Source organism: Scyliorhinus canicula, chromosome 4, assembly GCF_902713615.1.
Source record: "Scyliorhinus canicula chromosome 4, sScyCan1.1, whole genome shotgun sequence".
NCBI classification, from domain to species: Eukaryota; Metazoa; Chordata; class Chondrichthyes; order Carcharhiniformes; family Scyliorhinidae; genus Scyliorhinus; species Scyliorhinus canicula.
In genome coordinates, this window is record NC_052149.1 from 212,441,009 (window position 1) to 212,456,249 (window position 15,241).

At 41.4% G+C, this 15,241-nt stretch overlaps 1 protein-coding gene across 5 annotated transcripts in view; it reads right to left on the reverse strand.

The window, feature by feature from the left end:
- aff4 (AF4/FMR2 family, member 4) overlaps positions 1-15,241 on the reverse strand; it is a 136,484-nt gene that overhangs the window by 46,330 nt on the left and 74,913 nt on the right. For 3 of the 5 annotated variants that reach the window (XM_038796030.1, XM_038796028.1, XM_038796029.1), the window contains exons 5-8: positions 13,753-13,797; positions 11,948-12,034; positions 10,825-10,861; positions 5,066-5,114 (exon numbers count right to left, since the gene is read on the reverse strand). In XM_038796030.1, coding sequence (XP_038651958.1) covers positions 5,066-5,114; positions 10,825-10,861; positions 11,948-12,034; positions 13,753-13,797 — 218 coding nt within the window. The remainder of the gene's footprint in view (positions 1-5,065; positions 5,115-10,824; positions 10,862-11,947; positions 12,035-13,752; positions 13,798-15,241) is intronic. The other 2 variants (XM_038796032.1, XM_038796031.1) reach the window with 1 other exon arrangement.

Genomic DNA, 15,241 nt, shown 5'->3' on the forward strand with positions numbered 1-15,241 from the left:
ATCACAACTCAGGAGGCGACCATTTGGTACATCAAGTCCACAATAGGGATCAATAAATGCAGCACTGATTAAGAATTGAACATGGGGCAGTGTAACAGGGATCATGGCTTGTTGGAATACTCTACAGTCTGAAATAATGGGCACTTCAACAACTACTGCCAGCAGGCTTCGGATTGAAGCTGACACTTGCACAGCTCAACGTCACGCTGCATTTGCCCTTTCGCTGTTCGAGAGATCCTCCTGATCTGTTATTACATTGGAATCACTTGACTGGCTTTCAGCAATACGCATTTCCTCTTCCCCAACAAGATATTAGCAGCTGCACTCTCAAACACCATTTTCATTCAATTGCATTATCAAGTTTAGACACATTTAAATTTTGAATGGCCTGAACATAGAACATACAGTGCAGAAGGAGGCCATTCGGCCCATCAAGTCTGCACCGACCCACTTAAGCCCTCACTTCCACCCTATCCCCGTAACCCAATAACCCCTCCTGAAGCCCATGATTAATATAGATCACATGATGAGAAATGCAAAGGAAGTTGTGTACAAGAAAGTGATGACAGATTCGCACAATGCAAATTTTCAATCCCGATCACAAGAGTAGGGAAAAGAACAATTGGAAGAAACTATTCGAATACATTTCCATTTCTCATGTAGCATTTCACAGAATCGTTACGATGCAGGAGGTGGCCATTTGGTTTTGATCATTTTACAAGGGGAACAGTTTCTCCCCATCTACCCTGTCCAGCCCCCGCACGATTTGGAATATTTCTATCAAATCTCCTCTCAGCCTTCTTCTCTCAAAGGAGAACAGTACCGATCTCTCTAATATATTCCCATATAACTGAAGTTTCTCAACCCTGGAACCTCTCTTGCAAAACCTCTTCTGCACTCTCCAATGCATTCACATCTTTCCTATCATGTGGTGCCCAGATCTCTACACAATTACCAGCTGAGGTCTAACTAGTGTTGTGGTATTTTTACAAGATAGATATGCAGGATAAGGTACAAACAAACACGAGCTTTATTGGAAAGGTGTTCCCTCAACAGACTGTAAAGACAGACTGCCCAATTGCCGATCAAACAGCCGATGATGTCATTAATATGTCATGTGATCAGACTCTTAAAATGACCTTGTTCCAAGTATGAACAAACATGAATGCAAAACACTTTCCTCCCCCTTTACATTAGGAAATTCCTGCAATGAAACACAATATAACGGTAACAATCAAAATTTACAATATGAAAAATTTATAAACACTACAGTCAATTGTGTGGTTGCCTGCGCACCTCAGGCACCTGCATTTTTTGTTGACTGCAATCTATGATGTTTTTTGGTTTCGTTTAGACGTCGTCCATAGTAGTCTCAACACGGAGCCAACATTGTATTTGCAGATTGACCTCGTGTTGAAACACTCTCAACTGGTATTGTCAGGTTGTCAGGAATGTCTAGCTCTTCACTTGTCACAGTTTGTTGCAGGTTGCAGACCCTCGGTTGACTGCCTCTGGCAAACTAATTCTAGATGATTAAAGGTAATCAGCGTGTCTGCTCCACAGTACACCGTTCCGAATTTGAACCGTACAGGAGGCTGGTCCTGTCTATGCTAAGACGATGGCAGGTATCCACTTCTCATAGTTCCTTGACAATTACCGCCTGACCTTTCAGAAAAACACTGTGTTTAGCTTTGTTCTCACATCGCGAAACCTGACTTTGTTGTTTCCTCTCAATTATTTATTTCATCTTAGGCGGCTTTAGCAGATCAAATGCTGCGTGTAACTGATGTTTTACCATGAGTAATGTCAGAGAACTTTGGGTTGTTGAATGTGATGTATTCCTGTATGTCATCAGGAATTGGCTTAATCGTTTTGACAATGATTCTTGCTCATGAGATACTTTCAATGAGCGATTGAGATATTTGTAAGATTTAGTTACCCTGAACAACTTGTGAGTGACAATAGGCCACATTTCATTTCGCAAATTCACATATTATCTGAAGACTTCACTGTCTGTATAAATCTTTCAACCAGCCCATGAGTGGGAGGATAATGAGGAGTGGATTGAATGTGTTGGAATCCATTCCCCTTTAGAAGCCCAGAGCTCCTTCTCTTTCTATGCATAGTTAATTTATGCTTTCTTCAAGGATCTTGATGGAAATGATACCATTGGGCATTATGTGAGAAACCACTGCTCCCACCCAATAAGGTGAAACGTTGCATGCCAATTACAATTACAAGAGTAACTTCAGATCAAATTGGGTCAGGACTTTAGTCGTGTCTCTTTAGCTTGTACGAAGGCCTCCACACATTGATCCACCCATTTTCAGTTTTGAAACAATAACTTATGTAAAGGCTTGAGAATAGTAAACCATCCATAATTGTTTAATGAGCCCAAAAATGATCAAAGTTGATTTACGTTTGGAGGTGCAGGTGTCTCAGATTTGGCTTTTACTTTTGAAGGCAAATTTTGTAGTCCCTTTTTATCAATGATGTACCCCAGGCATTCAATAGAAGATTTGAAGGACTCACATTCATCCTTCTACACTTGTCGCCCTTAATGTACTATGGTCTCTGGAGTGCAGCATCTAAATTTTGAAGCTGCTCTTCATTTTATTCAGTAACTAAGATGTCGTCTAGGTAGCACTGGACTCCTTCTAGTCTGCTTAGCATTTGATCCATGACACATTGGTACAACGCAGGCACGGACGTGACGTTAAATGGAAGTCTTTTATATCAGAATAGCCCTTGGTGTGTCATGATTGTCAAATATTGTTGTGAATCTGGATTTACATTTATCTGGAGATAAGCTTAACCAAGGTCAACTTTACTGAAATTCTGGCCTCCAGTCAATCCAGCAAATAAATCAATTAAAGACAGAGGATACTGCTCTGCACATTGCACAGGATTGATAGTGACTTAAATTGTTACATATGCATACCAATAGCAATATTAATTAGCAAGAGGACAAGGTTTACAGAAACCAAGACAGTTATGGACCCAGGGAGACGGTACGTCATTGTCAGCAGTGTCCTGGAAGGGGCACCGGTCGTACGTTAGTAACAATCAAAACAGGGAGGTCTCGCCCTCCACGTTTTGTGAGGCACAAAAGGCCGTGATTAGAGGAGAGATCATAGCCTTCAAGGCAAGCAGAGATAGGGAAGAGAGGGTGGCCAGGCAACAGCTAGTGGACTCCATTCTGGAAGTCGACAGAAAATACTCCAAGGCCCTGACCACAGGGCTGCTGGCGGAAAGGAAAAAGCTACAAATGGACTTTAACCTGATATCCACTAGGAAAGCAGTGTTCCAACTCTACGAGACATGGGGGACTTTCTATGAACACAGAGCCAAGGCTGGCCGCCTATTGGCTCATCAGCTGAGGAAGCAGGCAGCCACAAAGGAAATAGCACAGGTTAAGGATAGCAGAGGCAGACAGGTAACAGAGCCAAAGGATGTCAATCGGGCATTTAGAACATAGAACCGCACAGCACAGAACAGGCCCTTCGGCCCTCGATGTTGTGCCGAGCAATGATCACCCTATTCAAACCCATGTATCCACCCTATACCCGTAACCCAACAACTCCCCCCCCCCCCCCACCTTAACCTTACTATTAGGACACTACGGGCAATTTAGCATGGCCAATCCACCTAACCCGCACATCTTTGGACTGTGGGAGGAAACCGGAGCACCCGGAGGAAACCCACGCACACACGGGGAGGACGTGCAGACTCCACACAGACAGTGACCCAGCCGGGAATCGAACCTGGGACCCTGGAGCTGTGAAGCATTTATGCTAACCACCATGCTACCGTGCTGCCCCTTCTACCGTTGAGACCTTCTACCAGGGACTGTACACCTCCGGGCCCCCCAACGGGGATGTGGGAATGAAATAGTTCCTCGACAGACTGGAACTACCAGTTGTGGGGGAAGACAGACGGGAGTGGGGGGGGGGGGGGGGGGGGGGGGGGGGGGAGAGAGAGGGGGGGAGAGAGGGGGGGAGAGGGGGGGGGGAGAGAGAGGGGGGGAGAGAGGGGGAGAGAGAGGGGGGGGGAGAGAGGGGGGGGAGAGAGGGGGGGGGAGAGAGGGGGGGGAGAGAGGGGGGGGGAGAGAGGGGGGGAGAGAGGGGGGGGAGAGGGGGTGGGGGAGAGGGGGGGGGAGAGAGGGGGGGAGAGAGTGGGGGGGCGGACCCGGGGAGGGAGGGGGGGGCGGACCCGGGGAGAGAGGGGGGGTTGGACCCGGGGAGAGAGGGGGGGGGCGGACCCGGGGAGAGTTTAAAGACAAAAGTAAATTAACAGGAATTTTTTTAAAGTGGAACATTTATTTTACTTGGGATGCTTTTTTAATTGTAAACAGGTCTGCTTTACAATAAAGCTGATTATTCAAAAGTGTCCACTCCAGAAGACAAGGCCATTGAATGGAAATTCTAATTGACATCATAATTACAAGACTTGAAACTTTACAAGAGAAGCATTTTGTCATATTTATAGATGTGTAAAGTATGATAATAAAAATAAAATTTAAATATACAATATTAACAATGATTTTAAGAAATCAGTAAAATTACAAAACTGTTGAACATCTTTTAAACTACTTTTCATATCATCTAACTTCACACATCTGAATTATCTACTCATCATTTTAAAATTGGTATCTGCCTCTATCCTTCCCAAACAGCCAAATACAAAACTATTTGGAAGGGACCAATTCTAATCTGAAGAGGCTGCACAATCATTAAATGCACCTTCCCAGGATGACTACATTTTCCCAACCTACATGTTGCCAAAATGACAAACACATTATCAAGATCAACTGGTCTGGTTCTGGTCTGTTGAGATGGCTACCAGCCAAGAAAATCTGGTTCGTCCAGCCCAAGGCTTACTTGCAATTTGCACACTTTGTTAAGCATTTTCCTCAGTCAAAAATATGCCAAAAGAACAAGAATTCCTCCGTGCTCTAATGCACTGATGTTGTAAAACCCTTCTTACAAAAGATTGTGTTCATGATTACTGAAGAGTGTGCGCAGAGAAATTTTGTCCAAAATTAGGCAAAATGAAAATTACTTACCATTTTGCTTGATGATTGGAGGTTGATTTTGTTGTTGTATTATATCTCTCTGCAATTAAAATCTCATTATTAAAAAATATATAATTCTAAGCACTAGGAAAACAGTTTTAGCCCCTCTATTAAATTCAGTAGATTTCTACTCAACTTCTGGACAAAGGCTCCCTTAATCCTTGAGAGATCATGCCTAGAGGGTATGTGAGTCACAGACTAGGTAGGTCCCAGGTTCAATGTTTGTTCTATGCTGAATTAACTGATCTTAATTTGGGTAATGTTGGAAGCACTACACTGGTCTCAGTAATCTAGGTTCAGGATTAAAATTATTTCAATGTTCTCATTGATAATCACTACCTTTTCTGCTGTAATCACTGGATAAGGGTAGAATCAGATTCATCCGCTAAACAGTCTGCCCACATTTAATGGTTCAGCAAAGACTCACTGAATTCAAGAGGGAGAAGGGAAGTTGGGGAAGGCAGACACATTTGGCACAATGGTTAGAACTGTTGCCTCTCAGTTCAAGGGGACCAGGTTCAATTCCGGCCTTGGGCGACTGTGTGGAGTTTGCATATTCTCCCTGTGTCTGCGTGGGTTTCACCCGGGTGCTCAAGTGTGGTCAGTTAGGGTTACGGGGATAGGACAGCGGAGTGGGTCTAGGTAGGGTGAGCTTTCAGAGGATCGGTGCAGACTTGATGGGTGCTGAATGCTTCCTTCTGCACGGAATTCTATGGACTTGCATGGATAAAGGTTGTAGGAAACTGGGGTTTAATTAAGAAATTCCTGAGCTTTGGCCAACTAATGGCCGAGAGATCAATGGGGGAGGGATGGAAGTGGAGAATGTGTAGGAGACCAGAGCTGGACTGTAGTGCCCTCATAAATTTAGACTGAAGGAAGCTACAAAGATGAGGGGGGTGGTGCGCAAGGCCAATAAGGAATTTGACTGTACACAGGAAACATGATGAAGGCAAAGTAGGTAATTGAAAGTAGGGATGATGGGTGAGCGAGCAGAGGTTGCGTTTTGGATGGGCTTAAGTTTATGAAGGGTGAGGGAGAAGAGGCTGGCCAGGAAACCTTGGAATAGTCAATCATAAAGTGACAATTCTGAACACGGTTTGAGTAGCAAGTGCGCTGAGGTAGAGATGTGCAATGTTTTAGAACTGAGGTAGAAGTAGTCAGTCGTTGTGTGGTCGAGAATATATACTTAGGTGCTCAGTTGAGGCACTGAGGCTGCACACGGTTTGATTTAGCTGGCATTGGTCCCAGAATGGATTGGAATCAGTGGTGAGGGAATGTAATATCTGGGGTAAGAGGCAGAAAGACAAGGGGTGGAATTCGCCGCTGGCCGACGCCGTAATTTGGAACGGCGATCAAGTGGAGAATAGCTCCCGACACCGAAATTGCAGCAGGCACCAGTTTGACGCCGAATCATGGTGCTCTGCCCCCTCTAAAGCAGCATCATTGCAATGCATGTTGCGCACAGTTGCAACCACGTTCCCATCTCAAAGCGGGCCTACATACAATGATCCACCTCCGCTGGGCCGAGTAGTTGGAGGCAGCCAGGTGATAGGTTGTGGGGTCAGGGTGGATGGGGACATGGTGCAGCTGAACCAGGGCCATCTTTTTGGACGCAATCGGCTGCAGCTTGTCAGCCCTGTGCATGTCCATCACGGACCCGGCGATTCCCCCACTGTTCTTTAGGTGTTCCACGCGGCGCCGGTGCTAGCCCCTCACTGGTAGCGGAATCGTTGTAGGTGTTGCGATGATTTTTCTGACATGGAACTCCATGGATCTTTCGCTGGTGTCAGCACTTAGGCTCAGGAACTGAGAATCCAGCCCAATGGCTTTAGAATTCGAAAATTTATTTCTGGAGGAATTTGTCTATCATACTGATGAGTGGAATTAAGCAAGGGAAATTTAATAGTTGGATAATACAGGAAAAGTTTTGGAAAAAGGAGTGTCAATGTTGGCTCGGTGGCAACATCCTTCCAAATTAGGTAGAGGATTCACCGTCCATTTCAGAGACTTAAGCACATATATTAGGTTAGTACTTGAATGTAATACTGAAGGAAACATACATAATCGGTGGTCATTCAACTGTTATGCTAGTCAGCTACATCAAGGCTGATTTGTATCTTGGCACAATTTTGCTTGCCTTTGTTCCAGACCTCATACCCTCCACCCAAATATTTATTGATCTTGGTTTTGAACTGAAGCAGCATCGTGGGAGAGAAAAGATCTGGATTTCCATTGCCGTATGCGTGAAAAAGTGCTTCCTGATGTCACTCCTAAAAGGCCTAATTTAAGATTATGTTTCTTTGTTCTGGAAGGTGTGTTGACAGAGATAACATCTTTGGGATGAGACAGAAAACATAGAAACGTAGAATCTCTACAAATACAGAAGGACATTCGGCCCATCGAGTCTGCACCTATCCTCTGAAAGAGCACCCTACTTCGGCCCACTCCCCACCCCATCCTCGTAACCCAAGTTAACTTGCACATCTTTGGCCATGAAGGGGCAATTTAGCATGGCCAATCAACCTAACATGCACATCTTTGGGCTGTGGGAGGAAACTGGAGAACCCGGAGGAAACCCATGCAGGCACGGGTAGAATGTGCAAACTCCACAAAGACAGTCACCCAAAGACGGAATTGAACCCGGATCCCTGGTGCTGTGAGTGCCACCAAGATATTAGGCAGAAGTTACAACAGCACTCGCTGGTGGACAAAAATAATTCATAGAGTTAACTTTCTGACAAGTAGGAAACCAATCTTTTATTTAATACTAAATTTATTTACAGAATGCAACATTGTAAATTTATTCGTCCTCCCTAACCAACGCCCTTTGTCCCAAAGGTATGTGCTTAAGATACTTGAAATAAATCAATGCCTCCCACTTCTATATCCTTAATGTGAGTAATACAATTACATACCATTAACACTTCTATTTTAGACCCTGCTCTTTTTTCCATTTATGTAAACAATGTGCTTTAAGTAACAGGGAGCTCTTTTATCCATCTCTATGCAAATCCATTTGCAGTTCCATCCATTCCTTCTGTTTTGCACAATTTGCAACTCAGTTTTGCTAACGTACAATGGACATCTTTTCGTATTCACCTTCGGCTAAACGTGACTGAAACCAAGTTTATACTGTTTAACAGGAAAATGTCTTAACTCCACCTATGATCACAAAATTTTAACAGTGGATAACTCAACTGGAGCAAGTTTCCACTTACAAATATCTTGGAATCTAGTTGGACCATGCTTTGACTTTTAATTCCCATATCTCTGCTGTACATGCAGAGGTTTAGCCTAGACTCGGTTTTCTGTATTGCAATAAGTCCTGCTTTACTCACTTACCGGATACGCCATAGTACTGTTGTTTATCCTGCTCACTTTTGAATACGGTGACCTCATTTATAAAATGGCCTCCAAAACCTCACTTGGTAAGTTAGACATCTTCTTTCACTCTGCAATTAGATTTGTGACTGGTGACTGGTTTCACAATCACCACTGTGACCTCTACTCCCCAATTAACTGGCCCTCATTGCACACAAGGTGCCAACTCCACTGGCTTCTGTTAATTTATTGAACCTTGCTAGGGAAAACAACTGCCTATTTGAAAAGTTTGTTACATTTTATGGAGAGGTCAAGTAACTTGATCAAATTGATTGCTTCAAACGTGAGCAGTCTTTGGTTGCAATTCATTGCAGTTGCTAATGACTGGAACAAGGTACAATAAAAGCTGAAGATAACTAATTTGATTACTATGGATGCCATTCAATGAAGAGTTAATGCTCTCTTGACTGATACTTGCTGTCAACTGTCAATTCTCTCACTGTTAATTTGTATTTTATTGCTTTTAGTTGTGTATTTTTTGTTGCTGTGGTGTTAGCCTCTTGGCCAGGTCATTATTGTAAACAAGAATTGGTTCTCAATTGACTCACCCGACTAAATACAGATTAAATAAAACACATAGCACCAGTAGTGCAGTAGAGCAGGAGGGTTATTCAAGAAATCCCAACCTACGTTTCCCCCTCAATTAACACCATTAAATCGATTTGGCTAGTCTAAAAAGAGAAAGTGCTGGAAAAACCCAGGCCTGGCAGCATCTGCGGAGAGGGAAACAGTGTTAATGTTTATGTTAACTGAATGTTTCCAGCACTTAGTTTTTATTTCAGATCTCCAGCATTCATAATATTTTGCTTTTATTTCAGTTTCTCTGGTCATTTATTTCTGCTGTTCATGGGTCCATGCAGCGCTCAAACTGGTCACTATTTATCTTACCATGGTAATTAGACATCAAAAGCATAAAATTAACTGATCTGCTTCATGAGATTCTGAGGAAGTTAAAGGTACTACATAAATGCAAGCTCTTTTTCTTTCAAGCTTTGTTTAACATTTGCATTTAAACTATACTAGTTCTTTGGATTTTGAACAAGGTAAATAACACATTAAATAATTATAAAGTGTTTATTATTTTGACCGAATTACCACTCGCATTAATAGCTTTTCAGTGTCACTTTGCATTCTTCGCAACCAACAGAAAAAGGTATATTTCTGGGTAAATAATCTTATGCCATCATGTACTATCCTTAATCAATAAGGAGATATTAACAATCAGCCAATGGAAAAGAATTATCTTCTACCAACTTCAATTTTAGCATCATTTTGTCTGTTCCAATCACTTGATTACCTCGCACTTCATCAGTGATCAGCTCTTTGCTAACTATTGCCCTTTAGGCATGTTAAAGCAGTCCCTTAATTACGAACGGGAAAATGCTGCAAAATCTCAGCAAGTCTGCCAGCATCTGTAGGGAGAGAAAAGAGCTAACATTTCGAGTCCGATGACTCTTTGTCAAAGTCCCTTAATTACTTGACCTCTAATTTTTCCTACCTGCAGTAAAGGAGTGCCTACTTTTCCTGGGCATTCACCAGACAGCCTTTCCAAATGTGGGCACTGCAGAACCAAGTCTGCACCTGACCATGAGATATGCTGCCAACCCGACTTGGAATAAAAGACTCATCAGATTCTGAAGACAAATTATCCTTGCAATCTAAATGTAGCCTGACAGTTGTAAATAGATATGGGCAACTGTTAACGATCAAGATAATTTCGTTTCTAAAATCACTGCACATGGGTAGTGAATATATGTTTTATTTTGTGACAAAATTTTAAAAGGAAGAGTGGGTTCCCATGGAAGTACTCGGAAGTATATGCAAGTACATGGTAGAATTTTGACACCTGCTATAAGTATTCAATAAATGGATAATGGTGGCATTTGCTGATTGCAATTACACGAAAAAATATTCACAAAATAGCATTAGAATTTAGTGCTAAAGATAAAAGCATAGTGTGCACTATTTTATAAAGCTTTTATATAACAATGAGTTATTCTTTTACGGTTTGGTGTCTCTTTCGAAGATTAAAAATGTCCAGCTAACGTTAAGTAAATTCAGTTCATTCACTGGTAGGGCATGATTGTGTTTCTCTAGGGTTATTCTGCAACTGCAATTTGTGTGTTCGAAATAATTGCCTTTGCTCGTCATTACCTTTTCATAGAGCCAGAAACATTGTTGGTGTGCCATGACTAAGTATATAATATTTATTTAGATTATGGTGAAAGAGGATCTTCCATGTTGTGACCATCAGCAAATTGGATGGCATGTAATTTTCTACTTACAGGACCATCACACCATGTAACGAAGACTAAAATAATATGGATAAATTATTAAATATCCGAGTTTAAATAACTTTAAATACTTACTCTGCCCTGGTACACTGTAGTTAACATGCTGAGATTCCTAAAAAAGTAAAAGATAATAGATGTGAAATATACTGCAACTAAAATGGTCACTTCAGGTTTGGAAATGGAACGACCTTCTCCTGCAACCACAGATGTTCCGCTGACTATACAAATTTTGAACAAAATAGGTCTCTAAAATCCATTGACATTTAGGAAATTTTCATAGTGCACTTTACCTGCAAGATCATGTACATATTCTGTAGGACTTTTAATCACAATACATGCTGTAAAACAGTGCTGGAAGTAGCTTCTTAAATTTACTCACAATTAGGACCTCTTTCATTCAAACTCAGTTCAATGAACTTTCCACTCACCAAAATCAGTTAATTAAACTTTAACCAGAGAAAATAAACCCTAAAAAACATTAAAATACAAATTCGGTAGGGACAAGAATCTAGTTAGTGGGGTGGAGAAGAACAGCTACAGGTCAAAAAAGGATCAAATGCAGCATGAACACAAAAGGAAATGGAAAAAGAGAGAAAGAAACACACCAAGGTTAATCCCAAATTGTAGTGATATTCAAATTACAAGAGATGCAAATAGTTCCTCTAGCTAGCTAGTAAATGTACTTTCAGATTATCTGCAAAATGAATGCATCATCTTAAATACAAACTGATGTCCGTACATAATCACAGGTTCCTCTTAGTAGTGTATTAGTGGAAATATTCAATTTGCCGATGCATTTGAAATTCTCATCACAGGAATGAATTTCCATTTGTTCAAATAATCAATGCGGTCAGCGATGAAATGCATCAACGTGTAATGTGCCAAATTTTAGAATTAAGTTTAAAGTGGTTTGGTAGATTGCAGGTACATTTTTTTCTACTCAAAGGATACAAAGATACTCAGGTTCCCTTCCTTTGTGAATTCCTCTGCAATGCCTTCCTCACTCTTGTAGTGTGCTTGTCCTTAGACATTTCTTCTTTTTCTCTCACACTGATCAGCTCCTTTTCTTCTCCCACATCTCGGATTCACAGCTACAATATTTCCTTCCTACATCACACCAATTCCACTGTTCTTGTACTCTTCTCTTGACCCCAGTTTTAAAAATTCCATGTCTGTAGAGGTAAACACAGATACCCACCTTTGTTGGAAATGGAAATTTTGATGGCTCAGCCTTGCACGGGGTATGAATTGCTGTCAAAGGTGGTGGCCAGGAGTGAGTCATTTCCTACAGCACACAGTGTACAATGGGTCAGAATTTTATTCCATAACAGATGATTCAATAGTAAATCCTAATCAACAGGCAACGTATACAAGTTTTATGGAAACAGAACCTGATTGGGAAAAATTGGGCCTAGACTCCTAAATGACCCTCTTATGGGCTGACCTAATTAATACTACACTCCTGTATGCTTCACCCGATGCGGTTTTACATTGTGTACCTTGTGTTGCCCTATTATGTATTTTCTTTTTATTTTATTTTCATGTACTTAATGATCTGTTTGAGCTGCTCGCAGAAAAATACTTCTCACTGTACCTCGGTACACGTGACAATAAACAAATCCAATCCAATCCAATCTTCTCTAGAATTTAGAATAAGACACAATCTCATTGAAACCTACAAATTCTGAAGGGGTTTGATAGGGTAGGCAGAGATTGCTCCTATGGTCAAGAAACCTTAAACATTGGAGCACGGCCAATCATTTGGGACTGAGAGGAGGAGAAAATTCTTCATTCAAAGGATTGTGCATTTTTGTAATTCTTGACCCCAAGGGACATCAGCATTTACAAGGGATTTATAAATTAACAGAATATTTTTTAAAAGGTGGGGACTGAATCACATTGTGCACCCTGGGCAAATAATCTCCACCTTCTAACAGCACTTCAATCAAATATTGCATTTGGTCTGTGACTTCTCATATATAATGCCACAGGGGATTGACTAACAAACTAAAGGTAGTTCCTCCATTACTACATTGTCACTATCTTTCAATTCCACAGACTTCATTGCAAATGAAGCTCAATTAATTTTTTTTTTTTTTTTAAAACAGGTACCGGATCCCTTAGCCGTTGTTCCAAAATCAGGCAGGACCTCAAAACCAGGTCCCACCTTGGAAACTACAATCTCCATCACACTTTGTTGTCTGTCATATCCAGATTGCACACGCTGCTCTCTTGCTCTTTGTACTGTACTGTATAAAATGTGGTGGTTATAAATAGTCCTTTTTCGTATGGTGCTATAGAGGCATGAAGCCTCAAAGTAATGTTTTGTTTTTAGTATTTAGTGCAAACCTGAATTAAGGACACAACATTTGAATAATCCCCGTATCCGGCACCCCCTTCAGTTAATTGAGAAAACTCAGTTTAGAAAAATAGGAAGAAAACCTACAATAACTATTGCTACTGCAAAGCAATAGCAAACCATTTAGAAAATAGATTCAGTAGGTATTACAACTGTGTCCTCTGGGGTTGCTTTTGCAAAACCGATGGCAAGATTGGAATTCACATGATTACCCTTGCAACGAAAGTAGATAAAAGCATCACCTGCAATGTAATGAGTCATACAGACCAGGATTATGCAAAGTTTGACCCCTACTATGTGCTAAATTCAGCAGCAGGGAAACACTGCAATTGGCCTTAGCATCGATGAGGGAAAATATCAGCAAGGTTTACTGCTCCTTATCGCCTACCCAATGCACATGCATGTAAAGCAATTGTGTGAGCACAGGACTGGTCTTGGTTATAATTAACCACACCATGAAATCAGGCACTGATCCATGATACCAAATGTTTCCAGTATCTGTGATATCATACCACAGCAGCACGATTGCCTTGAATAAGTCAGTACCTCGGGGAGAGGAGGGAGCAAAGGGAAAGGGGAAAAAATAAAAATGGCAGGAGTAAAGGCGAAAGATGTACTAACATCTATAATCATAATGGACGTACCTTCAGAATCTCATCCACACAGCTGGCATCACCTGACACAGAAGACTGTAAATTTCAAAAAGAAATAAATGTAATTTTTCCTTACAAACAGAATATTTTGTTTGACGGTTTCATATCTCCTGCATGCTATTGACCTTGTTACCAAACCATTTATAATACCGCCATTGTTACCAAAATTAAATCAGATCCAATGTGAGTGGGAGGTCACTTATGCCGAGATGAGTGAACCAACAAACTAACTAAAGTACTTATTCTGTGGAAAAGCCAAAGGCTCATTCAATAGTATATTTTAAATATCATGGATCATACTGCCTTGCAGAATCAAAACAACATAGAAATATATGTCTGGTGACATCATTTTGAAGCTTTAGAAATACAGTTTTTTTCCTTCGCTAACGTCAGATATTGCTGGACCACCGTCACCAAGTTTTGAATGTTGAATTTCAATTATGCAAACATCATAAACCAAATTCTATTAACAGGCAAACAGAATTCAAAATAGTTGCCCACTCCTGGGATGCAGGTCACATTAGCAAGACCAACCTATATTGCCCACCATAATTGTCCATGAATGGAGTGATTTGCGAGGGCATTTGGTTGTTAAGTGTCAAACACGTCGCGTGCGTCTAGAGGTACATGCAAACCAGACCAAGTAAGGATGGCAGATTTCCTTTCAGAAGGGATATTAGTTTTTACAACAATTGAGGATAGTGGTGGCACAGTTGCTTCACAGCTCCAGGGACCAATTCCTGGCTTGGTTCACTGTCTGTGCTGAGTCTGCCCCTTCTTCTTTGCCCCATGTCTGCGTGGGTTTGCTCCAGGTTCTCCGGATTCCTCCTGAAAGACGTGCTTGTTAGGTGAATTGGACATTCTGAATTCTACCTCCATGTACCCGAACAGGTGCCAGAGTGTGACGACTTGGGAACTTTCACAGTAACATAATTGCAGTGTTAATGTAAGCCTACTTGTCACACTAATAAAGATTATTATTAGTTGTTATGGTCACCGTTACTGATTCCAGCATTCAATTTTTATTAACTGAATTTAAATCCACCAGCTGCCATGGTGGGATTTGAATCCAAATCCCAAGAACATTAGGCTGGGCCTCTTGGTTACTAGTCCAGTGACATTACCACCACACCACCACCTCCCTTTGTCAATGTGGCTACTCAGTCACACTCAATTTATTCCTTACATACAAAAAGTAAAACCTGCAGATGCTGGAGAAAACCCAAGAGAATATTGGAAACGTACAGGTCAGGCATCATCAATAGAAAGAGCAGAGAAATTAATGTTTCAGATGAAAACCCATCATCAAACTTCAGATGGTGCATACCTGAAATGCCAACTATTTTGTTCTCACCAAAGATGGAGTCTAACATGCCGAGTGCCTCCAATTTTATCAGCTTTTATTCTGCACATCTGCATACCAATTTAAATATTGGCCCTCATTAGCCATTTTTGATGGATGGCAGCACTTTTTGACAGC